This window comes from Amblyomma americanum, chromosome 10 (genome assembly GCF_052857255.1).
Source record: "Amblyomma americanum isolate KBUSLIRL-KWMA chromosome 10, ASM5285725v1, whole genome shotgun sequence".
NCBI classification, from domain to species: domain Eukaryota; kingdom Metazoa; phylum Arthropoda; class Arachnida; order Ixodida; family Ixodidae; genus Amblyomma; species Amblyomma americanum.
Genome location: NC_135506.1, coordinates 124,726,080 through 124,749,983, shown reverse-complemented (window position 1 = coordinate 124,749,983; position 23,904 = coordinate 124,726,080). Strand labels below are relative to the sequence as shown.

Genomic DNA, 23,904 nt, shown 5'->3' with positions numbered 1-23,904 from the left:
CGTCGAGGCCCTGCTAAAGCAATGCCAAATCATTCATGGCTGCACCAGCGCTTATCACCCCCAAACCAACGGCATGACTGAGCGGTTCAACCACACACTCAGTGACATGCTCGCCATGTACGTTGACACCGCCCACTCCGACTGGGACCAAGTGCTTCCTTTCGTCACGTACACGTATAATACGGCTGCGCAGATGACGGGGTTTTCTCCTTTCTTTCTCTTATATGGCCGGGAGCCCACATCTACGATGGACACCATCCTTCCTTATCGCCCTGAGCCTTCCGAGACCACATCACTTTCCGAAACTCACCTGTATGCCGAAGAATGCCGGCAACTTGCCCGCTCTTTCACTACACAGCTCCAATGGCATCAGAAGCACCGTCGGGATTCCTCAAACCCTCCCGCGTCATACCCATCTGGCACCCTTGTTTGGCTCTGGGTGCCTTCCTCCACTCCCAGCCTCACCACAAAACTGCTTTCTCGCTATCACGGACCTTACCGCGTGGTGCAACAAACTTCTCCCGTGAATTACATCATTGAGCCGCTCGCCCCCTCTGCGGACCATCGTTGCCGGGGGCGCGAAACTGTGCACGTTGAGCGCCTCAAGCCTTAATATGATCCACCCATGCTTTCGTCCCCGTAAGTCGCCAGGATGGCTCCTCTTTTGGCGAGGAAGTGACTGTAATGGGACCGACTGGCAGGAGTTCAAGCAGCGCAGAGAAGAGGTAGACGAAGCGCAGCTGTGATTCTCGAGTGACGCCTGTGAGTGTGTCCGTCGTGCCGCCGTCCGACCAACGCCTACCGACCTGCGGTTGGAATAAACACCTTTAAAGTACAAATACCTAAAGAAAAGTGTGAGTGATAATTGCTATGGTAAGATAGAGCTTAAGTCTGCAGTGAAGCTCTGCCCCCATTCCTATCTGCTGCACAAAGTTGCGCCGTGCCCAAAAAGTAGTTGAACAAAAAACTAGGTCTTGTAACCTAAACCAAAAGCAGATCACAAAAGAAAACATAGGCTCAAGACTTTTAAAGGTTCTGGCTTGTCTATCATAGCCAGACATTAAAAAGATGATTTCGTGTATCGTTTCGATTGGCCAGCAGAGCAATAGAGACTCACAGGCCGTGGCACGTTCTTACGAACTCCTGTCTTATTTTGCTTGCATCCTGCCTCGGTTGCTTTCAAGCATATATGTTAATTATTTAATTTTCGTACCCCTTTGCTGTGTAAGGAGATGCTAAGATGCAATCTGAAGTAAGGTATACAAAACTTTAAAATGTATGCAATCATGTTATTTGGCTGTTTTACAGATTTTCCACTTGGCTGAAATATGCCAATAGGCTGGAACTCCTGCTGACACCAAGGGCAAAGGTCCACAAGACATACAGGCTCTGCTCAAAGCACTTCACGAGGGATTGCTTCACTAGTGATACCCGCACAAGGCTGACGCGCGAAGCAGTCCCTTCCGTGAAGGTGCAAGAGCCTCGCCTGAGAGCCTTGGTGCACCCGGGTAAGCAAAATTCCTCTCCCAGTAAATTCTTCCCAAGCTTGATCCCTCAATATATATTGTTGCTTTTTTGTTGCAGATTTCTATGACGAACGTGTGGCACAAGGTGAGGGCAATTTTTTCAGCTAAACGTATCCTGTAAATCTAAGATCAGAGACAACAATGGCATTCATAGAGGCTCACTGCAAACATAACTTGCCGGGCACAAAACTTCCGTGCTTCAATGTCATGTGGGCATTGTTTCAGTTGCCTCAGACTACAATGATGTATCATGTAGTGGCTTAAATTTCTTTTAACCATAGTGACAGTCAGATGATGGACCGTGCACCCCAGCAGCAGTGAGGAAAATAATTTTTACAACTCTATGTTTAGTATTCTTGTCATTATTAATTACTGTTCGCTAGGATGAATGGAGGGCAGACTGCGGGAATTCACTGCAACAGTTGTGGTTAATTGTAATAAGGTGGCAGTCTGGCCTTGTTGGTTACACGACATACAAAATAGCACAACAGCGCACAGGGTCAAGAAAGAGCACACGCAAGAACTAACTACCAGCAGCTTATTGTGATACATGAGGCAGTAAATATACATGAAGTGGCCATATATTGCACAAGCACGGAGGATAAACATTTTAGCGGTTTCTTAGATAAAACTGATTCTTTGAGGGACAGCCCGCCAGGAAGTTTAGCCATGCACATGTCGCTTTGGCTATCTGATTTCTTTCTCAATGATTTCGCGAGTAAGTTTGCAAGCATTAATAGTGGTGACACTGCATGCTTCATGGATAGGTTTACACTTTGATTTGTATTTCCTGCAATGCACATCAAGTGCATTTACGGCCTCGCGGTTCACAATAAAGTGTTCAGTGTTTGTGTGTTTTCTTTCTTCTTCCTGTGTGCTGTTGCGTTATTTTGTATGTCGTGATATATTCATCTGGCAAAATTTTCCTTTGTAATCTAACTGCCTACAAACTCACAAAAACGCTTTAAGGCCAATTTAAGATCACACAAATTCCCAGCAAGAGAAAGCGTTCCAAATAGAATACCACTGCCAGACTGTGCACTGAGCAGAAGGCGCTGCTATGCAGAACTTGATCACCTATCTTTTTTTTCCTTGTTCACACAGGCATTGGTTCCACTGCGCCATCACAGTCACAGCCATCCACTGCACCAGTGGAAGTCATGCTTGGTCATGGTAAGTCTTCCTGCAATCTTGAATAGGAAAGCATTCCTAAGTTTTCACTGTACTAGTTTGTTTGTTTTCCTTGGGAGTAACTAAGTGGTACCTTTATTTTAGACTACTTGCCATTGCCACCAATGCTTGAGCCAGGCACAGTTGCTGGTGCAGATTCTGCCGTCCATGACACAGGTAGGTGCACTAAGTCAGGATCTGTTTTACATTACTATTTGAGGTGAAGAACTTTTCATTTGGTTGAGGCTAACACTGCAATGCAGTATTACTTATGCTGAGGGCTGTGTCGTCACACAGAAAAATACACATACATAATTACTTTGCTGGCCGATTTCTTTAGATTGGGAGTGTCTAAGTAGTGCTTTAATTGCACTCGACCCACACTCTACCGGTGCCCCGCAGCTCAATGCTGCGGAGACTACCCCCTCTCAGCACCTGTCAAATAAAGAAATACACTGTGGGCGGCTTGAACCAAGTATTTTAATGCTTAGGTGCACGTTCTTAGCTTGGCTTTGCAGCGTGTATGTGAATGGTAGGCAACAGGCTAGTGACGCAGTTTCCACGATGAGTACGTGATAAGGCTATTCAGTGTTTTCATTGAGTTCAACGAAAAGGTTACGTGTAGATAAAATTCTGTACAAAAAACACAGGTGTCCACCACGAAAACAATGCATTCAGACATAGGCTCACAGAAAAAGATATGAAATACTACTTGGTGAGCATAAAGTTGACTTATTTCTTCTCTTTTGAAACAAATCTCTGGCATTCGAAGTAGTGGTACAGTAAGATGTGCCAACTTGCACCTAATTATTGAACACTACAACATTACTGTGTACTACTGGAATTGCAGATTGTTAATTTATTGCATGTAAATCTGCAGCAATAAGGCTGCAGTTCATTTTTGAATTTTTATAGATTTTCACTGCAGTAACAGTTCACTGCACCTACCTTAATTCTCCTCCAGCTGGGCCGGAGAATCTGCCCGGACTGTATGCATTGTGTGCTGGAAGGCGTGAGAAGTCAGCTTGCAGACACGTGATTTGGCTGTGTCCAGTCTGCTTCATACATTGGAGTTCCTGGCACACTCGGTCAAATCAACACAAGGCTGTTGAGCATAAAGCCCCCTCAATTGTTTACAAGGCTGCCACGTAGCATTAGGGAAAGAGCGCTATGGAAAGCGAGCGAGTGGAAATGGTGGCTTCTGTTTTATTCCGTTCCCTGTCTAGAAGGCGTCTTGCCAGAGGAGTATTTGCAGCATTTCCGTCTTGTGGCAGCGGTCTACATCCTGCTCGACGAAATGACAGAGGAGAACATCCATGAAGCTATGGATAAACTATCATGCTTTGTGCTTAGTATGGAGGGCTTGTATGTATGGCCATGAGGCAATTACTTTCAACGTGCATCAACTCCTGCATCTGCCAAAAAGCGTGTTGGAGCTAGGGCCGCTGTGGTCGCACTCGGCCTTTGTTTTTTAGTCCGGAAATGGCATGCTTCTCAAGCTCATTAGCGATGCTAATGGTGTACCAATGCAAATCCTTCAGCGTTTGCCATAAGACTCCAAATAACAAAGCTGGCAAATACTCTCAGTCCAACATCTGAAGTGCGAACTGTGCACGACATGTTGATGCCTTCCTCATGTGCAGGCAAAAGCTCCACTGTAAAGCCACTGAGAAGAGGCACTCTGTTAAATGAAATGGATGAACAGGTGCGGTGTGCTGTCCAGGGGAAGCTTGGACAGGTCCTGCCATTAATGAAATTTAAACACATGGATGTTCATGGACAACATCTTCACGTAGAAGGTTACAGGCACGGAAAAAAACAGCAGTATATTCAGGTGTGTACAGGGAAAGTACTACATTCTGGAGAGTGTATTTCAGTTGCCGGACAGCACTTGTTTGTTGTGTACATGTCTGGCTTGTGAAAGTTACAAGGCTCTGTCACATATCCACAAATGTGCCAGAACTTCCAAGAATGTAGTGCTGGCTGCTGACAAGGTTAGCAGTGTTTCCAAATTTATTTGAGAAGGACTGAATGAATGGCTTTCTTGTTATTTTTGCTTCTATTATTTCTCTCGTAAGGTGGGGTTTATTCTGAGAAGCTTCCTAACGGGAGCAGGGCCAACAGCGGGTCAGCTAGTCCAGCCGAGAGCGTGTGTCAGGCGATGACCATGCAGCTCGCGCATATGCTCGTCGTCTTCTTTACATGGAGCCAGGAGCATGCACCAGGCGATGACCATGCGGCTTGCGCATATGCTCATCGTCTTCTTTACAATGGCCCCCGGACAGAACAGGAGCCATCCTGGCGACTTAAGGGGCGGACAAGACAGCGGGGTCGTAGTATCTCTTGAGGCGCTGGACATGTACAGTCTCACGGCTGCAGCGTCTGAGATCGGGTGACGGCGTGAGGGGCTCAACAATATAGTTGACTGGAGATGTTTGTTCCAGGACACAATAGGGCTCTTGATATTTAGCCAGCAATTTCCGGGAGAGGCCCGGAGTACTGGAAGGTATCCATAGCCAGACAAGAGAGCCGGGCGAGAAATGTTGGGGACGTTGCTCTTCATCGTGGCGCGTTTTTTGAAGGGACTGGGTAGCTGTTGTGAGCAACCAAGCGATCTGGCGGCAGTCTTCGGTGTGCCTGGCGGCTTCGGAAACGGTGGTGCACTCAGATGCGTCAGGGTGGTAGGGGAGAACAGTATCAATGGGAACGGAGGGATGGCGGCCATAAAGGAGGAAGAAAGGAGAAAATCCTGTCGTAGATTGCGTAGCAGTATTGTACGCGAACATAATATATGGGAGAATAAGGTCCCAGGTCGTGTGGTTCGAACCGACGTACATAGCTAGTATGTCCCCCCCCAGAGTGCGGTTAAAGCGTTCAGTGAGCCCGTTGGTCTGAGAGTGGTAAGCGGTGGAAGTCCGATAGATGACTTTGCACTCACGGAGCAGAGATTTGATGACATCAGATAGGAAGACACGGCCTCTGTCGCTGAGGAGTTCTCGAGGGGCACCGTGTCGAAGGATGAGCCGATGCAGAAGAAAGGATGCCACATTCTGTGCCGTGGTAGCAGAGAGCGCGGCGGTTTCAGCATACCGCGTGAGGTGATCGACGGCAACAATGATGCATCGTTTGCCAGAAGCAGTATAGGGGAGGGGCCCATATAAATCAATGCCAACGCGGTCGAAAGGGCGAGCCGGACAAGATAGCGGCTGCAACTCGCCAGCAGTACGGGTAGTGGGTGTCTTGCGGTGTTGGCAGTCGAGGCACGAGCGTACGTATTTCAAAACGAAATTGTACATGCCACGCCAGTAGTAGCGGAGGCGCGTGTAAGTCTTGAAAAGGCCTGCCTGACCGCATTGCAAGTCAGTGTGAAAACATGAGCAGATACAGGACCGTAGGTGGCGAGGAATGACGAGGAGCGATTTTCGTCCATCAAATTGGTAATTACGGCGATAAAGCAGGTTATCTTCAACACCTCAAAATGGGAAGCTTGACGGCGCAGCGCGCGGGATGGTTTAACCGCCGATGGGTCGGAGAGAAAGTCCAGGAGAGCACGAATCCATGGATCCTTGCGTTGTTCAGAAGGCATGTCTCTGACGGTGGGAGATTGCTCAGGGGCTCCGATTTCGCAGAGGCTGGCAAGTTCAGCGGGGAGCGAGACAAGGCATCGACATCCTGATGTTTGCGGCCCGACCGGTACACGACTCGGATGTTGTATTCTTGAAGACGCAGCGCCCATCGCGCCAGGCGGCCGGAAGGATCTTTCAAAAAGGAACGCCAACAAAGGGCGTGATGATCCGTAACGACGTCGAAAGGGCGGCCGTACACGTAAGGGCGAAACTTTCCTAAGGCCCACACAATGGCGAGGCACTCTTTTTCAGTCACAGAGTAGTGAGACTCAGCCTTGGTAAGTGTGCGGCTGGCATAGGCAACGACATATTCGTCGTATCCATATTTGCGCTGAGCGAGCACTGCACTGAGACCAATACCACTGGCATCCTTGTGAACTTCAGTCGGGGCCCCCGGGTCGAAATGACGCAAGATGGGAGGTGCCGTGAGGAGACGACGTAAGTTGTTGTAGGCGTCGTCGGAGGCGGGTGGAAGGTTTAGGAAATTCAGTCACGGCACGAAGTTTCGCTGGGTCAGGGCGTACACCGTCTTTAGACACAACATGACCTGAAATTGTCAGTTCATGGGCTACAAAGGTGAATTTTTTTAAGTTTAGCTGGAGGCCTGCGTTTGTGAGGCATGTCAAGACGTCCCGGAGGCGAGATAGATGCGTTTGGAAGTTAGGTAAAAAGATAACGATATCGTCCAGGTAGCACAGGCACGTCTTCCACTTGAGGCCACGCAAAACAGTATCCATCATTCGCTCGAAAGTAGCAGGAGCGTTACACAGGCCGAAAGGCATGACAGTAAACTTGTAGAGGCCGTCAGGGGTCACGAACGCAGTTTTGGCACGATCTGCAGCTGCCATTGGGACCTGCCAATAACCAGAGCGCTGATCAAGGGAAGAAAAGAGCTCCGCGCCTTGTAGACAGTCCAGGGCGTCATCAATACGGGGCAGAGGGTAGACGTCTTTGCGTGTGATCTTATTAATGCGGCTGTAATCGATGCAAAACCGAACGGAGCCATCCTTCTTTTTGACGAGGACAACCGGGGAAGCCAAGGGGCTGGTGGAAGGCTGAATAACGCCGCTCTGAAGCATGGTGTCTACCTGTTCTTCAATAACTCTTCGTTCAGTGGTGGAAACACGATATGGGCGCTGTCGCAGAGGGGCATGGGCGCCGGTGTCAATGTGATGCTCAACAGTCGACGTGCGCCCCAAACCGATTTGGTGGCAATCGAAGGACGAGCGAAACTCCTCAAGTAGCGCAAGAAGCTGGGTTCGCTGAGTTGGAGGTAGAGTGGCGTCGATAGAGCGAAGGAATAAGTCGGTCAACAATGGGGCGGGCGCAGGAGTAAGTGAGCTGAGGGCGTCCATGGCGACCGGCGGTGATTCTGCGGCAGCGTCGGGATGGTTGAAAACAGAATCAAAGAGCTGCACGGTGGTGACGCATTCTCCACGGCGCAAAGTGAAGGGGCTTGAAAACGGGTTGAAGACCCACAGTGCGGTGAGTCCGGCGGAGAAAGTGAGGAGGGCATAAGGCAGCGGCAGGCAATGGCGACGCAGAAAAGTAGGAGACGGCGTGAAGAGGACACTGGCATCGGGAACACAAGCACAGGAGAGAGGCAAAATCACAGAAGAGCACGCAGGAATATCGGTACTGTCGGCGACAAAAGCTTTAGCAGGAACAGGGGCACCGCAAATTTCAGCTCTGGCACGGGATTCGGCAACATGGAGAGCGCTACTTGAGCCTGAGCACAGTCGATGACCGCGTCATGAAGCGATAGGAAGTCCCAGCCCAAGATGATCGAATGCGAACATGACGGCAGAACGATGAACTCAACCAAATATAGAATGTCTGCTATGACTACTTGAGCAGTGTACGCTGCTAACGGTTGGATGAGGTGCGCACTTGCAGTTCGTAACGACAGGCCAGAAAGGGGCGTCTTCACTTCAAAGATCAGCAAAGCGCTGCATCCATGACAGAAACCGCAGCACCGGTGTCCACAAGCGCCGTCACAGATACGCCCTCTACAAAAACTTCAATTAAATTGATGGCAGACAGACGAGGCCTTTCAAATTTCGATGACTGCGCAGTTCTCGCCTCAGGAACTGCGGCACCTAGTTTTCCTCTTGAGTGGTCGAGGGACGCCGTCGCATCGGAGAGGTGGAGCGCCGACGTGGAGAAGGCGAACGGCGTCCATAGAAGGAGGTGCGCTCAGGAGACAGAGAACGGCTTAGGGGCAGCTCAGCAGGAGGTGAGTACTGACGCTGGGACCAGTAACCGGAAACTTCAGGAGGTGTTCTTGAGATGTTCATGCGTCGACGGCAAAGCCGCGCCACATGACCTGGCAAGCCGCAGAAGTAGCAGATCGGGCGGTTGTCAGGCGTTCGCCAGGAGTTTCCCAGTTGAGCAGGCGGTCGATTATTATCAGGCGTGCCCCAGGAGGTTCGCAGATGAGCAGGCGGAGAAATAAAAGCAGCGGGCTTTCGAACGGGACCAGGAGGTGGAGCATAGGTAGGTGGACGACGTCGCGCAACAACGTCCGCATATGTTAGCGGGGCCGCAAGAGGTGTGGGCTGAGGGGCTTGCGGGAGAGCTTCAGCGACTTGTTCTTGAATGATGTGCCGCAAATTCGGAGTTATGTGTGGTGATGGCTCTTGATGGCGGGAAATAAGCGAGAGCTGGCGAGCAACTTCTCCTCGGATGAAGCTCTTGATGTGCGGTAAGAGCGATGACTGGTCTCTTGCATCGTTCAGGCCAGCAAGCGAGTCGACGTTCGTGGTGTGTTCGCGTGTCAGAACCCTCTGCTTGCGTAGTTCGTCGAAGCTCTGACACAGGGTGACGACTTCCGCGACGGTGCGCAGGTCTCGCGCCAACAACATCTGAAAGGCGTCGTCATCAATGCCCTTGAGAATATGCCTGATCTTGTCGGCTTCGGGCATCTGACCATTCACCCTCTTGCACAGATCGGCGACATCCTCGATGTAACTCGTGAAGTTCTCACCAACCGGCTGTTATCGCGCACGTAAGCGCTGTTCGGCACGGAGTTTTCTGACTGCCGGGCGGCCGAATACCTCTGAGAAGTTAGATTTGAAAACAGACCGTCCGCCTCGTGGTTCCGATACCACAGATTCGCAACGCCCGTAAGATAGAAAATCACATTGTTCAGTTTGGTTTCCGCGTCCCACTTGTTGTATGAGCTCACCCGCCCATACGATGCGAGCCAATCCTCAACATCATGGTTGTCCGTGCCACTGAAGATAGCGGGGTCTCGCTGGTGAAGAGAACCAGCACAGATGACGGCGGCCGGGCTCACTTGGTGGTTAGGCATCACGGTAGGGGGTAGCATTAGGTTGCGGAGTTCCAGGGCGAGAGGACGTTACCCAGCACCTGCACCAAATGTAAGTTGGGGTTTATTCTGAGAAGCTTCCTAACGGGAGCAGGGCCAACAACGGGTCAGCTTGTCCAGCCGAGAGCGTGTGTCAGGCGATGACCATGCAGCTCGCGCATATGCTCGTCGTCTTCTTTACACTCTATTTTTATTCTTTTGGTTTGCATCACACTTTAGCTGGTACAGCTCTTCTTAAGAATCTGCAAATGAACTGGGTTCTTGCTGTGTATTTACTGTCAGTGAAATGAAAATTGGTTTTGGGGGAAAGGAAGTGGCGCAGTATCTGTCTGGCATATCGGGGGACACCTGAACTGTGGGGTAAGGGAAGGGATAAAGGAGGGAATGTAAAAAGGAAGAAAGTGGTGCCGAAGTGAGGGGCTCTGGACCACCTGGGGATCTTAAACGTGCACTGACATCGCACAGCACAGGCGCGCCTTAGCGTTTCCCCTCCATCGAAACGAAACGCAGCCACCGCAGTCGGGTTCGAACCCGGGAACTCCGGATCAGTAGCTGGGTGCCCTAACCACTGAGCCACCTTGGTTTTGTTCTCAGTGTGACTTTTTGTTGCAACATTTATCATAACTGCTGCATGGTTGTACTGTATCGAGACCAAGTTAATGGGCTGCTCTTATGATGCAGTCTGTGTGATGTTCTGGTTGCCGTAAAGCTACAGGTACTCTGTGGATCACCTAGTTGGTTGTGATATTTTGTATTTTTGTCTTTTGTGTTTGTTCAGTGTCAATCATCTTTTCATCGTAGTGTGTGGCATTTCCTGTTTGCATCTTGTTTTTCTTCAGTCTCATTCACCTTTTGGCATTGTGTGATGTTTTTTTCTACTATCTTCATCTTGTGTTTCTTCATTGTGAGTGGCCTGTTCTTGTTAGTGTGTGATAATTTTCCTGCTGTTTTCATCTTGTGTTTTTTCACTGAGAGCCACCTCATATTGATAGTGTGTGATATTTTTAGTGTGATATTTTAGTGTGTGATATTTTAGCTTGGTTTTGTTTCTTCAGTGCATATGGCTTGATTGTAGTAGTCTTGATATCTCGTTTGCTGTTTTCATGCTTCTTGTGTTTTGTGCCAGACCCGTAACTCGTAAGCATTCACTGTTTATCTTTGGCCTCACATGTGCATTATTGTATTCCTCTGTGTTTACAACTTCAACTGTGACAATTTGTCATGGTCTGCCAAATCATTACAGTGCATTCTGTAATTTTCTGAAAATTTAGTGCAAGAAAGACACATATGGCACAAATGTGGACGGGACAGGCATTAAGTTGCAAGTTAGCGCCTGTCCCGTCCGCATCTGTATCTTTTTTGCTCTATGTTTTCAAAAAACTGTTATCTTCGAGCCCACACTAAGCCACTGTTACATTCTGTAAAATTTCAGTTTTGAGTGGGTGTCATGCAAACGCATACAAAATTGGTACCATTGCCTCTTGGAACAAATAAAGCGATTAGATACCAGTTTAAACTATTTTAAGTCTGTCTGATAGGCATTCAAGTAGATCTAGTACGCCATGTCCAAACCAATGTGCATGCAGATAGACCAATATCAGTCTCTACTGGGCCCATAAAGATTCAGATACAACCAACACAACCGTCTCTACTTGACCAGTAAAAACCAATATGTACCAGCTATGAGACCAATTCAAGTTTTTACTGGCCTTATAGAAATCCAAATACAACCAGTAGGTACACCAACAAAACCCATAAAATATTGTATTGGACCAGTACACATTTCTATGGGACATTTTTGCTAGAAATGCGTTATGGTTTGACTGTGTATGGTCACTACACCCTCAGATGGAGCTCAAGAGTTCATTCAATTTTTTTACGTTCCTTGCTGTTGTCAATGGCATATGATTTATGCCCTAAGAAAGACAGATGTGTTTAAGCTTTTGAATATGCCCTCCTTTACCTCATCCCGGCCGCAGCGGTCGAATTTCGATGGAGGCGAAATTCTAGAGGCCCGTGTGCTGTGCGATTTCAGTGCACGTTAAAGAACCCCAGGTGGTCGAAATTTCCGGAGACCTTCACTACAGTGTCTCTCATAGCCTGAGTCGCTTTGGGACGTTAGACCTTCATAAAACAAACCAATCCTTTGGTCAAAATTGTTACAAGTAACCACTTTTGGAACAATGATTTTAAAACACTATATACACCAACCTGTTGCCTAAGACCAAGAGGTCCGTTCATAATCCCCAAGACTAACAATATATGGAAAATGAACGTGGCAATATTATGTGCCCACAATATTTAACAAATTGCCAGTGCTTGTTTTACTTTTTTTTTCAATCATCTTTATACTTTTTCTCTTTCATACTGCAATCTTCAGTAACAACTTTCTGCATTTTCTTGTTTTCTGACTGCCAGGCACTGCCAGTAAAGCCCTCTGAGGCTTTGGCAGTCCTGTTAGGAGTATTGTGTTTTTGATTGTGCAGAATAAATATTGTATGTAGTGGGAGGGAAACAAAGTTTTATTGCTGTAATGTGCAACACATTAATGAGCATTAGTTGTCATGTGGACACCACCTAAGCCTGGTAAATTATTTGTAATTGCATTCCCTAAGTCATTTCGGTTTCATTTTAGCAGTGAACTGTGCTGTGATTTCAAAATAAATTCAAGCCGGGTGAAGCATAAAGAAACTGGTATTGTAGCGATAACATAGGTCCTTGTTCATTTCTCATCATTTTACTTCTTGATCAAGACTGGTGTCAGAGTTAGAATGTTTCATATGATGTGAACTCAACTTTTGACTCTTTTGATCTGGTGAAACTAAACCAGCAAGAGAGAAGAAGTTCAGTCACAAATTATTTACTGGGTGTGGAATAACTCCATGCACTGATTCATGTATACTAATACCTTTTGTAGCATTCCAAAGATGGAAATGCACAATAAAACATTTGGTGCTGCCAGCTGAAAAGAGAGACATAAATGGGCTGTATTTTTCGAGTGTCAGGAATGAGCAGTTTGTGTGCAGTTTGCAGAAGCTGCCTTCTTTCATTTGCCTCTTGGCTTCTGTTTCCCTCCTTTAGATGGAGTTGAGATAGCCTGCTCACATGGGTGGCAAGGAGGTTCGAAGGTGCTACACTGTGCATCAACAAAGGTAGCGCAGGTGGATGCAGCCATTCAGTGCGATGCTGCAGTTATGGTTGGCAAAGGTTCCCAGTGCAGCATTCCACGTCGGGCAAAGGTTTCCCGGTCCACACAATGCAGCACATGAAGCTCCAAAGGCATCCAGGCGTGCTCTTTGCCGGCCTCCCTGGGGTGTGGCAAAGGTCGATTATGAGTAGTGCTTGTACAGCAGCATTGTTTGCTTTGTTTTTCTGGGAGCCGGCCAACCTGTAAAGGGTAATTCGTACTGATGTGCAGTGGTGTGTGCATGTAAGCTAAGGGGGGCAGAGAGAAAGAAGTTCATTGGGTAAATGTATGTGTACCCTCATTGACCCAAACTTGCACACCTCCATTCAAAACTTTCGCTAAGTACCCTAAGGCTACCCCTCAGATCCCTTGTTCACTTTTTGTTGTTGAAATTTTTCATGTCATGCTATAGAAACCTGTGTTTGTCACTGCTCATTTCGAAATGTTATGATGATGAAAGTACGATATCTCAAAATCGGGCCTTTAGTACAGGTTTAGTGTACTAAAGGATTAGACTGCAGTTTTTAATTGATGGACGAGTTTTAGTGTTTTGAATCCGGAAAGGGATTTTATAGCTGTCTGTATTGCTGAAAACCTGAAATCGAGTATTAACCAGGTGTCACACTTTTTGCCTTAAGGAACCCGAACACAAGGAACACCGTAGAGCGTCATGATCAGTCTGTGTTGCTTGTGAATGGACCCTTAAAGCTTTTTACCATTTCGTTAGTTTCTTTCCTTACTTTCAGGGGTCAGTTTTTCATTAAAATTCATTTATTTGTGCTCAGCTCTTTAACTCCTAAATGAGAGCAGAAAACTAGTCACAAGAGAAACATTCTACTGCACCCGCGCACACGATTGGCCATGCTGTGCGCACACAATCATGAGAGCTTGCCCAGCTTTTACTGGCTCTCTGCCACACCCTGCTTCGGCAGCAACATGAATCTAAACGGCAGGAGGTGGATCTAAACAGGTGCTTATTATGCGTGCTGTGTTACTGCTGGGAGCGGCGTATGCATCAACAACAGAGTTTTCCTAGTCCCATGGTGGGCAAAGCCAGCACGCGATGTGAAGGAGCCTATGCTATGTCCTCATGGCATGTTGTGTATTCCATGCGCCCGAGGGCAACATGTCTTGTGTGGAGGCAGAGGCATTGAGTCTCGTGTGGAGCCATGTTGCCATCTCTCGACGCAGCACGGAACCTGCTGTAAAGTGAGGGCACTGAAAGGTAGCAGTCCTGGACGCTACACTCGGCCACCTGAGTGACTCTGTGGACGGATGGTGGTGTTTGGTCAATACGAGACTAGAAAGTGCTGTGCCAGTGTACTGCAAAGCATCTCATACTTTGTATGAAAGAGAGTGCATTTTTTTTTAATAATGGTGTGTGCTTACAGTGACACCCAATTTACAAGTGTAAATACTGTGCTCACATATCGGGGATAATTCCTGCTTGCTTGTTTTACCATGTAGTTTTCTCCTGGTGACTGAATCTTTTTGTCATCCCCTTCGCTGAAATATTTTTCACCACTCCGTTCTTCCTTTTTGTTTGTTGTTCCCCTTCCTTTCTCTTCTCTATACTCCGTCTCACAAGATGTTTGCAGCACTACGAAAGGTACAGCTCTCTCGTCCAATCAGGATGGCGCGCACTACATTAGTGTGTTCCTACGCGCCTGTGGCTCGATCCACCTAATGTCCAGGTGGCTTCTTTCTACCTCTATTTATAGTAGCACCGTGGAACACCTCAAAATCTAACTTTCAATTTTCAGTTTTCTCTCGCTTCTTTCCCTCCTTTATCTCTTCCTTTACGATGCGGTTCGGGTGTCCACCGAGATATTGTCTTTCTTCTTTCCCTCCCTCCTTTATCCCTTCCTTTACTGCGCGGTTCGGGTGTCCACCGATATATGTGAGACAACCAGGGTACTGTTCTCATCAGTTCCTCTGTTGTCGCGTCGCAGTAAATTTCAGTAATCGTGTCATGTGCATATAAATTTATTTACTCCAGCGTGCCGAGGCAGCCGAGTGTCGATGGTGGCGAATTGCAAAACAAGCCCATGTGCTGCGCGAGAGGCAACGCACGTTAAACGGGTTCGATCATCTCATCGTCCTCATAACAACTGAATTCAGCACTGCTGGTTGTGTCGTCCTCCAGGTTGACAACAATGGCCGGTCCCTGGTCAACAACATCGTCGATGATGTGGTCCAGTTTTCTCATCACATCTTCCTCACTGATAATATGCTGCACGTAATTCTTCCATTTCTCAACAGTCACTTGCGTGATGCCTTGCCAAACCAGAGGCTCGACGTCTTGGAGCTTAAACGTCTAGTTTTGGCTGGCCACGAAACCCTTGACGTCGCTCCAGACAAGCTCTATCGGGTTCAGTTGGCAGTGGTACGGTGGCAGGCGCACAACGAGATGGCCAGCAGCTTTAGCAATGCAGTCGACACGGTATTGCTCCCCACCTGTGTTCACATTGCTGACAAGCTGCATGAGCTCGGCCTTCACCATGCCGCTGCTCCACGCGACACCTTTTCCGGACAGCCAAGCCTGTATGTCCTTTTTGAGGCTACTCATCCGCGGCACTTTATCCTGCTTCACAGAATGATATGGCGCGTTGTCCATCACTATAACGCTGCCGGGTGGTAGTAGCGGGAGAAGTCTCCTGGAGAACCAGTTTTCGTAGTGTTCCCCGTTCATTTCCTCGTGGTAATCGCCCGAGTTTTTCTTCGCTCGGAAAACTTCCGCTGCGCCTTCGACAAAACCTTGCTCACTACCGCAATGCGTCACAATAAGCCTGCCACCTTTGCCACTGGGGTTTTGTAGACCAGTCGACAGTCCGGATCGATGCGCTTGGTGTGCAGATTGGATGGTGCAGTCAGTCCACACTCGACTTCGCGTGTGGCCGGCGTTAACCCGCGTTTCGTCGGTGAAGAAAATAGGCCTACCCTGGCGTCGCAGCTCCGCTATCTGGCGCAGGTACCGGCGGCGACACTGCACAATGTGCGTCGCTTCGATTAACATCGCATTCCGAGAGCACTTCTTATATTGGAAGCCAAGTTTCTTCAACATCCTCTGCATTGTCGCTGCGGACACGGTCGGTAGCGTTTCGTCCTCTTTGAAATGCGCAACCACCTTCGCGATAGTTGGAATTTCCCCTCTCTGGAAAAAGGTGTGTACCACCCTTCGCAACACGCTCAGGTCAAAATCGTCCAGCTTCTTCGTCCGCTCGCGGCCTCTTCCGCCAGCACGCTTCTTCGGTGACAACACTCGGCCCGCGTTCAACGTCTCCGTTGTCCACTTGTAAAGCGTTCACTCGCTCACCTGCGTGAGTTTTGCCGTCCTCTTGATGAGCGCATTTGTACTCCAACTGCCCCCGCACTCGACGCGAAGCGCTTCAAGAACATTTAAAGCCACCTGCTTCGCCTGCTTGGGGAAACAGCGCACTGTCGGTGTAGAGCACACAGGAGACACAACAGACTCGTCCGACGCCATGTTGGAAAGTGGCGACGCATCACTACCTCGCAGCAGGCCTCCGCAGAGCTGTGTCCGTACGGGCTTTGTCTGGTAATTTCACCAGTGATTGAAACACTCCCTACCATTTAAATATACCTGTCCAAATCATGTTTTTAGTTGCAATGCTTATTGTTTTGATTAATAGTCATACACTCCTCAAATATTCGAGGGACTATTTTCTGCGTTTCTGCAGCCCTGATTGGACGAGAGAGCTCTACCTTCCGTAGTGCTGCAAACATCTTGTGAGACGAAGTATAGTTGTTCAGACCTTAAACCATACCTCCGGCTTTTTTACGCCTATGGTCTTGTGCAAGGAGCTGGGCAACTCGTGTCATCGTGAAGAGCAAAACCGCAAAACAGGACGGGACTGAGGCAGGCAACAACACAGGGCGCCTGCCTCAGTCTCGTCCTGTTTTGCGGTTTTGCTCTTCACGATGTCATACCAACTGGCCTACACCAAAGTCCTTCTAAGCAACTCGTGTCACTGTAATGTGCCTGTCACTGCTGTGCTACTTGGTGCGTGTAAGCACACATGCTTCATGTATGTATGTTTGTGTTGGCTTTTGTTAAGATTTTTGTTGCTTTGGTGAACCTCTGTATATTTAGGTAGAAGCATGTCTAAACTCACTGCCTGGGTTCTTGTTTAAGTGCCAAGTACTTGTTGCTTTAACAAAAGTGTGGGTGTTACCTGCAAAGAAATTATACAGGACAGGCAGGCAGCATCATTTCTTTCAGTTTTAGTGCGGCATGGGTGCTCTATTTTGGTTCCTTTTTGTTTCTTATTTTTCTTTCATCTCAGTTTTGTTGCACAGGTGCACAATAGCCATAATTTCTAGCACAGTGAGCAATATGTCCTGCTCAATTGTGTGCCACCGTATGTCTTCTGTAAATTGTACTTATTGTTAAACTCCTCTCAGTAATACCTTCAGAGCCATGAGGGTAATTGAAATAAAATAATAAACACGTTGCCTGTTTGAAATCATGGAACATCAGTTTTTCATGGCCCTGAGTGGTAGGTTCAGTACCACAGCCTTAGATGAATGGGAACCACTGTAGAAAAGCAGCAAGCAACTTGTAAAACCAAAATTTGCTTCATCTCATGTGAAAATGTTCAAGTGGGACCTACTTGTTAAACTGAATTGATACCTCATTTCTGTTTTGATGATGATGAATTTTTGTGGCACTGTGGCATCTGCGACCAAAGAGCGCCATGGCACAAGGTTTTTTTCTTCTACTCAAAGTGGGTCAAGTCCCATTTCCCGAGCATTTCGCCCTATTTCTGTTTTTTTTAATGGCAACTTTATTTCAATAACAAGAAATGTGCACAAAACACTGTTTGGATTGATTACTACAAAAGCTAGTTGCCAGTCTAATACAAAAATTGCTTTTAATTCAGCTGCAAAGTGCAGAATGCTGAAGAGTTAATCATGATGCTCACAAAAGTGCATGTTTATAAGATACAGTAAAACCCAGGAAAAATATAGACTAAATGACTACAAAGCAGTAAAAATACAAAAATAAGAGAAGTACGTGAAATACAAAACAAATACCAAAACCAAACAAAAAATTAGGTGCGAAGAATTCACAAAAGATTTTCAGGCAAAATTTCTTCAGACTTGTAATGCAGTTTGCAAGTCACTTTATAATCTCTGGCTACTTTTACTCCATATTTTTGCACCTTTAAGTTATCTGGCGTTCACCGTATACATTGCCTTATTTGGGGAGGTTAAAATTACAACTGGATGCTTGTCTCGTATTACGATATAGGGCAAAAAGGCTTAATGGAAGAGGAGAGATTTTGTAGTTGTGCAAGGATGGGAACAATAGTACTTGATTAGCATCAAAAGTATTGCTCTTAGCGTGATCTCAATCAGATCTTGTCATGTCCAATGCCCATTTTATTGGAGACAAAATAAAGGTGATAAGTAGGTTTTATATGTTTGACCCCAAGATTCACAACAGTAAGTGATATGCGAATGACAAAGTAGCATGGAAAGTGTAATACATCGTACAAAAAGTAAAATCTTGCCTCAATGAGCGTGTGGCATCCAAAAGCCAATTTTTTGCATACATTGCTAATTTGTTCTTTCCAGTGTAAATGGGATCAAAAATAACTCCTAAGTATGTGAAAGACTAGACAGCTTGGTTTGGTTTAGGAGATTTAACATCCCAAAGCGACTCAGGCTATGAGGGACGTCCGAGGACAAGGGTAAGTGTAATTAAATTGTTGGCTATCTTCCACCTAGAGTGAAAAATGACGTTCTTAGTTTTGGCTATATTCAAGGTTAAGCGATTTTCAAAGAACCAGGTAGGCAGGATTTTCGGTTCACTTATTATTGTTATTTGAATTACTGGAAAAGATTCGTCAATAACTATTAGGATGGTGTCATCTGCGTACATTATTAATGGTGAAGAGATTTAAGATCTTTTATATAGAGTGAAAACAATATGGGTGCCCATAACGGAGCACTGTGATATACTGCGATATATTTTTAATATCTGACATGAAATCATTAATAATTACTCTGTTTCCAAGAAAATAAATAGCTATGAAAGAATTTAAGAGCACGCTGCAAAACCGTTACAAGATGGGATCACAGACCGTGTCAAATGCCTTTTTAGTATCTAATAAAACGACAGCTATGTTATTTTGATTCATCCCAGCAAACAACGTACCTCCCCAGGTGCACCCAGAAAGGATGGAATGTCCCAGTAAAACATTTATCGGACATTTCCAGGCCGTAGAGGCAGGGCACATAAACACAAGCAAAAGGGAAGTGCGCCCACTAATGGTCTAGAAACGTTTTTTCGAGGGTGTTAAGCAGAAACAAAAACGTCTTAGCATTTTGGTCCCAGAAAGGTAACTGGGAGCACGTTTTTGGGACCAATGCTTTTCAACAAAAAATATAGACTACTCGCTCCCTTTTCTCTCTCCCTCGTGCCAAAAACTACGGGGAAAGAAGGTTTTGCTCTTGCACTCGCCGTTTTGAGAGATCAACCAGTTTTGTTCGAACAGCCGAAGGAAGCGCATTTCACCCCGCATCTCCCTCGTGGGCCGTCGGCTCCATGCTGCAGGCAGGCGACGGCGGTCTGCCTTTTCATCGCACCGCCGGGAGTGGCAGTCACCAACGTGCCAGTCTTCTATTGTGTTTCCAACTTCAGCACGGTGCGGCGGTCCCTGCAGGCATCTCCAACTACCAGCAGTCCTCGTTGCGCCGCTAACAGAGGCGCAGTAATGTCCTCCCGTCGCTCGACCGGCTTCCTCGCTGGATGGAAGCCATCTTCCGCACGCGTATTCGCGCAGCCCCTAGCCGCTCGCGCGCAAGCCTCAACGCGCGGCAGCTCTTGCTCTCATCACTGGGCTGTCGTGAACTTCGTAGCTACGGATTCATCGCAGCTTTTCCGCGCACCTCGGCGTGCCCACATAATTCCTTGTGGAACTGATGCAGCGGCGCATCGCAAGTCTTTTGCGCAGCTTCACGGCCCTACACCATAATGGCGCTCTTAAAGGCGTCGTTCGCGGCAGCGGATTTCAAGGCAATGGGCGACTGCTAGCGCGCACTCTGCATCCCTCAGCGCCTCCGACATCTGTGGCGTGTTGTTGGTGGCAGCGTGGCCGTCCACTACGGTCATAGGGAGAGATCTTCGGAAGCCCACCAGACATGCTGCGAGTGCCCATGGATTAACCTGCTCTACCTACATTGCTGTCCTGTCGGAGCGGTATAGTTTGTGTTGTGTTCGCGTCGTTGACTTTCAACCCACCTCCAACGGATTACTTGTGCCTTGATCCCCTTGATCTCGCCTCCCACGCCGTATTGTGCCGCACGCGCCGTGGTCTGCTATACCATGGGTGCGGCGCGCCAGTTCTCCTACCTCAAGACGTCCCCCCTTTCCATCCGGCTCCAAGCAGTCTTATCTCCACAGTCACAAGAAAATAAAACGGGGGTGTAACGAGGATGTAAGGCGTATGTTTGAGCGTTCGCTGTGCCGTGAAAAGGTGCAGGACAGAAGGCTGCGTTGAATTCATGTATATAGTTGCAGCATTTTATTTCATCCCCGGGTTTCTGTTGGCAACGTCGTCAAGGTATGTTGGTTTATGCTCGTTTTATATTATCGCCTCGTAGAATTAATTTTTTTTCCTGTTTTGATAACACGCTCAAGCTTACTCCCAGGCTCGTGCGAGAGGCAAAGCCCGAGGGAGGTTTCACCCTGCAGAATATCCGTGACCTGAAACCGCGTATCTATCGTACGCCCATCTCGTCTTTTCTTTTGGCACCCAGGTTGGTTTTTACATGCGTTTGCTTTTGCGTGTGCATATATGCTTTTGTACCCTTTAGAATGTTTGCTTCAGGTGCATCATTTCAGCCTCTGTGTTTTTATTTTTTTTCCAGATTTCTCAAGCTAGGGAAAAATTTGGCCATTATGTGCTGGTGCCGTAGTGCTACGTACACTATGTTAAATGGTCCATACATATGCGTCACCTGTTTGTATTCATTTAAAGGCAAAGAGCACATCTAATAAACTTAAATTACATCTGTATTGCACTGCTATTTCCTGTTATATGGGCGGGATCGGGCAACTTTTTGAATTCATATTTCCTTTGTGGCGTAAAATTTTGGAACATTTCATGTTCTTGTGGCGGGAGCAGCGCAGCACGAAACAAATAAAGAGGTGGGAATCAACGCTAACAACCAGATTTTTAATCCACGTTCGATCGAATATATACATCTTGCTCGCGCAATAAGGAAAGAAGCATGACAAATGCATAAGATGTACACGTGGTAAAAGATTAGGACAACGCACGCAGACATTCAATTTCGCTGTCACGAAATGCTATCGAAAGTATGCTGAAGCATATACGTCGCTCTTTTGTCGGATGTTGGAGGCTTCTTCAATCTCCCTGGTCCGTTGATCAAAACATGACGTGATGACCATTGTGTTGCTAAGCTGCAGGTCACATTCATGCTCTCTGCAATGTTTGCTAATTCACTGCTGATGGCCTTTAGGGATATTTTGTGCTCTCGAAGCCGTTCATTCAAACAGCGCCCTATTTTACTAACATAGGTGCGTCTGCATGACAGAGGTATTTTACAAACCCTCTTTTCGCACTTTTCACATGTATTTTTTCGGTGCTTTTTCTTTCATTGATTTTTCTTTGCTCGCTGTTGACTTTGGCGCACAGCTATGCTTCTTGGTTGGTTGGGTGTTGACGTGAGCACTTTTACACCAGCTCTTGCGCCTACCTTTTTGAGACAGGGAAATGTCATTAATGTAAAGAATGACCGCGTACAGTTTCCTTTCTTCTGATGTGGTTGTGACATATTTTCTGCCTCTAAGTGCTTGCAGAATCCCTTCTGCGACACTGGATAGCAGTCTCGTCGGGTAACCTGCTGCTTTCAGCCGACTCTTCTGGGCGTTAAAACTGCCTTGAACTTCATGATGACAGGATCTCATCAATGCGGCTGTCATTGCTACTTTTGTTAAGGACTGGAAGAACTAGGACTAGAATAACAAGTGAAATCCTAGAAAACAACGTTATGCGATTGATGCTAGCCTTTCAAGGTGCTCACATATGCTGGCGGTACGGACCACGAAGCTAAAAGGGACTGCTCCTCTACACATCTGCGCACTCCAAGATCACCAAGCGGGGGTAGAAAAAAACAGCAATGAGAGCCGCATTGACGAGATCCTGTCATCATGAAGTTCAAGGCAGTTTTGACACCCACAACCGTCGGCTTAAAGCAGCAGGTTGCCCGACGAGACTGCTGTCCAGTATTGCAGAAGGGATTCTGCAAGTACTTAGAGGCAGAAAATATGTCACAACCACATTAGAACAAAGGAAGCCATACGCGGTCATTCCTTGCATTAATGGCATTTCCTACAGTCTCAAAAGGGTAGGAGCAAGAGCTGATGTAAAAGTGATTATGTCAGCACCCAAAAAGTTAAGAAGCCTGTGCGCCAAAGTCATCAGCAAGCAAAGGAAAAAATCAATGCAAGAAAAAACACCGGAAAAAAACATGTCGAATGTGTGAAAAGCGGGGTTTATGAAATACCTCTGTCATGCAGACGCACCTACATTGGTCAAACAGGGCGCTGTTTGAATAAACGGCTTCGAGAGCACAAAAGATTTCACCACGTGTACATCTTGTACATTTTTCATGCTTTTTCCTTTCCTTTTTATACGAGCGAGATATATTCGATGAGCGTGCATTAAAAATCTGGTTGTTATTCAGCGTCGTGTCCCGCCTCTCTGTCTCGTGCTGTGCTGCTCCCGTCACAAGATCATGCACCAATAAGCCCGAATTTTCACCTTGTTAAAGCACATTTCATGTAAACAGGTAAGTCTGTGGCCTAGCCAGCAAGCATTCACGCAAGTGGACAGATGTATTACACCACCTGTAATGTAAGCATGTGCCTGAAATTTGGCACATATGTGCGTTTAGATGCCTGAAGTCTGCATGAAAAAAACAGCCAGAGCCGAGAAATCTAGCATTAACCTTTTGGGGCTGTCCCTGAGACGCACTTTTTGGACACGGCTAGTTGTGGGGACGTCTTTTGGATGTCTTCGGAAAAAATGAGCACCTCCTGGGGACATTCCAAATGTCCTGATGGGATATTTATTTATTTATTAGTACCTCACAGGCCCCGAAGAGCATTGGGTGAGGGGGGCAAATACAGATGTACATACAGATGGAAAAAAACCCATAATATCGGTGCAAGAACGCGGTACAAGTCTAATACAAGAAAGGAACACGAAATTTATACAAAACCGAGTTAAAATAACATCAGACACGAAACAACGTTAAGAACAAATGAAACTGTTGTACATTTCGAACATCACTATGGCAATAAATGTATACATAGATGTTTTTTAAACTCACCAGGATCAATGAAAGAGATTATGTTGTCAGGAAGATCATTCCAGGGAGATATTGAGGTTTTGTGTTGGGATGGCGGAATTAAGGGTTTGTGATAATGTTAATGCAGCTGTGGAAGTTCAATTTTCAACAAAATCGTGTTTGATTGTTCTCTTTAAGATTGTAATCAGAAAAGTCTTCCAAAGCACAGCGTGCCGAACAACCAGCGGTACAGTGCAGGCACAGACCAGAGGCAGCGTTCAGTCCAGAGCACGCACGGGGGACCGAGCGTTCGGCGCTTCTCGTCTTCGTTAATCGCCAGCCTCTGAAGATTCCAAAGCCGAATTAAGGCCGGGACCTGAGGAGGGTACCCAGAGCCAGACCAAAGAGTCGGGAAGGTAAGCAGGAGGAAGTGCAGGGGGATCACGGTTGCTTTTCTGCTGCTGCTGGGCGTGAGGAGTGAAGGACTGGGCAAGCTGTCGGCATTCTTCGGCATAAGTTGCGGCTTGAGAAAGAGTTGTAAATTCGGAAGCATCAGGGCGGTATGATAGAATGGTGTCCATTGTGCAAGAAGGCTCATGGTTGTACAGGAGAAAGTACGGAGAGAATCTGGCGGTGGCTTGGGCAGCGGAGGCGTATGTGACAAAAGGCAGAACGCGATCCCAATTACAACGGTCGGCAGCAACATACATGGCCAGC

General features: G+C 47.1%; 1 protein-coding gene across 5 annotated transcripts in view; it reads left to right on the top strand.

Moving 5' to 3' along the window:
• LOC144107553 (uncharacterized) overlaps positions 1–20,870 on the top strand; it is a 28,231-nt gene extending 7,361 nt beyond the window's left edge. Inside the window, exons 2-7 of one of the 5 annotated variants that reach the window (XR_013309304.1) lie at positions 1,309–1,508; positions 1,585–1,611; positions 2,631–2,699; positions 2,802–2,873; positions 19,424–20,432; positions 20,521–20,870. Coding sequence is in view for 4 of the 5 variants with exons in the window: in XM_077640617.1 (XP_077496743.1) it covers positions 1,309–1,508; positions 1,585–1,611; positions 2,631–2,699; positions 2,802–2,873; positions 4,340–4,530; positions 12,735–12,749 (574 nt within the window). In the remaining variant the exon portion in view is untranslated. The other 4 variants (XM_077640620.1, XM_077640617.1, XM_077640619.1 and 1 more) reach the window with 4 other exon arrangements.
• The last annotated feature ends 3,034 nt before the right edge of the window (positions 20,871–23,904 follow it).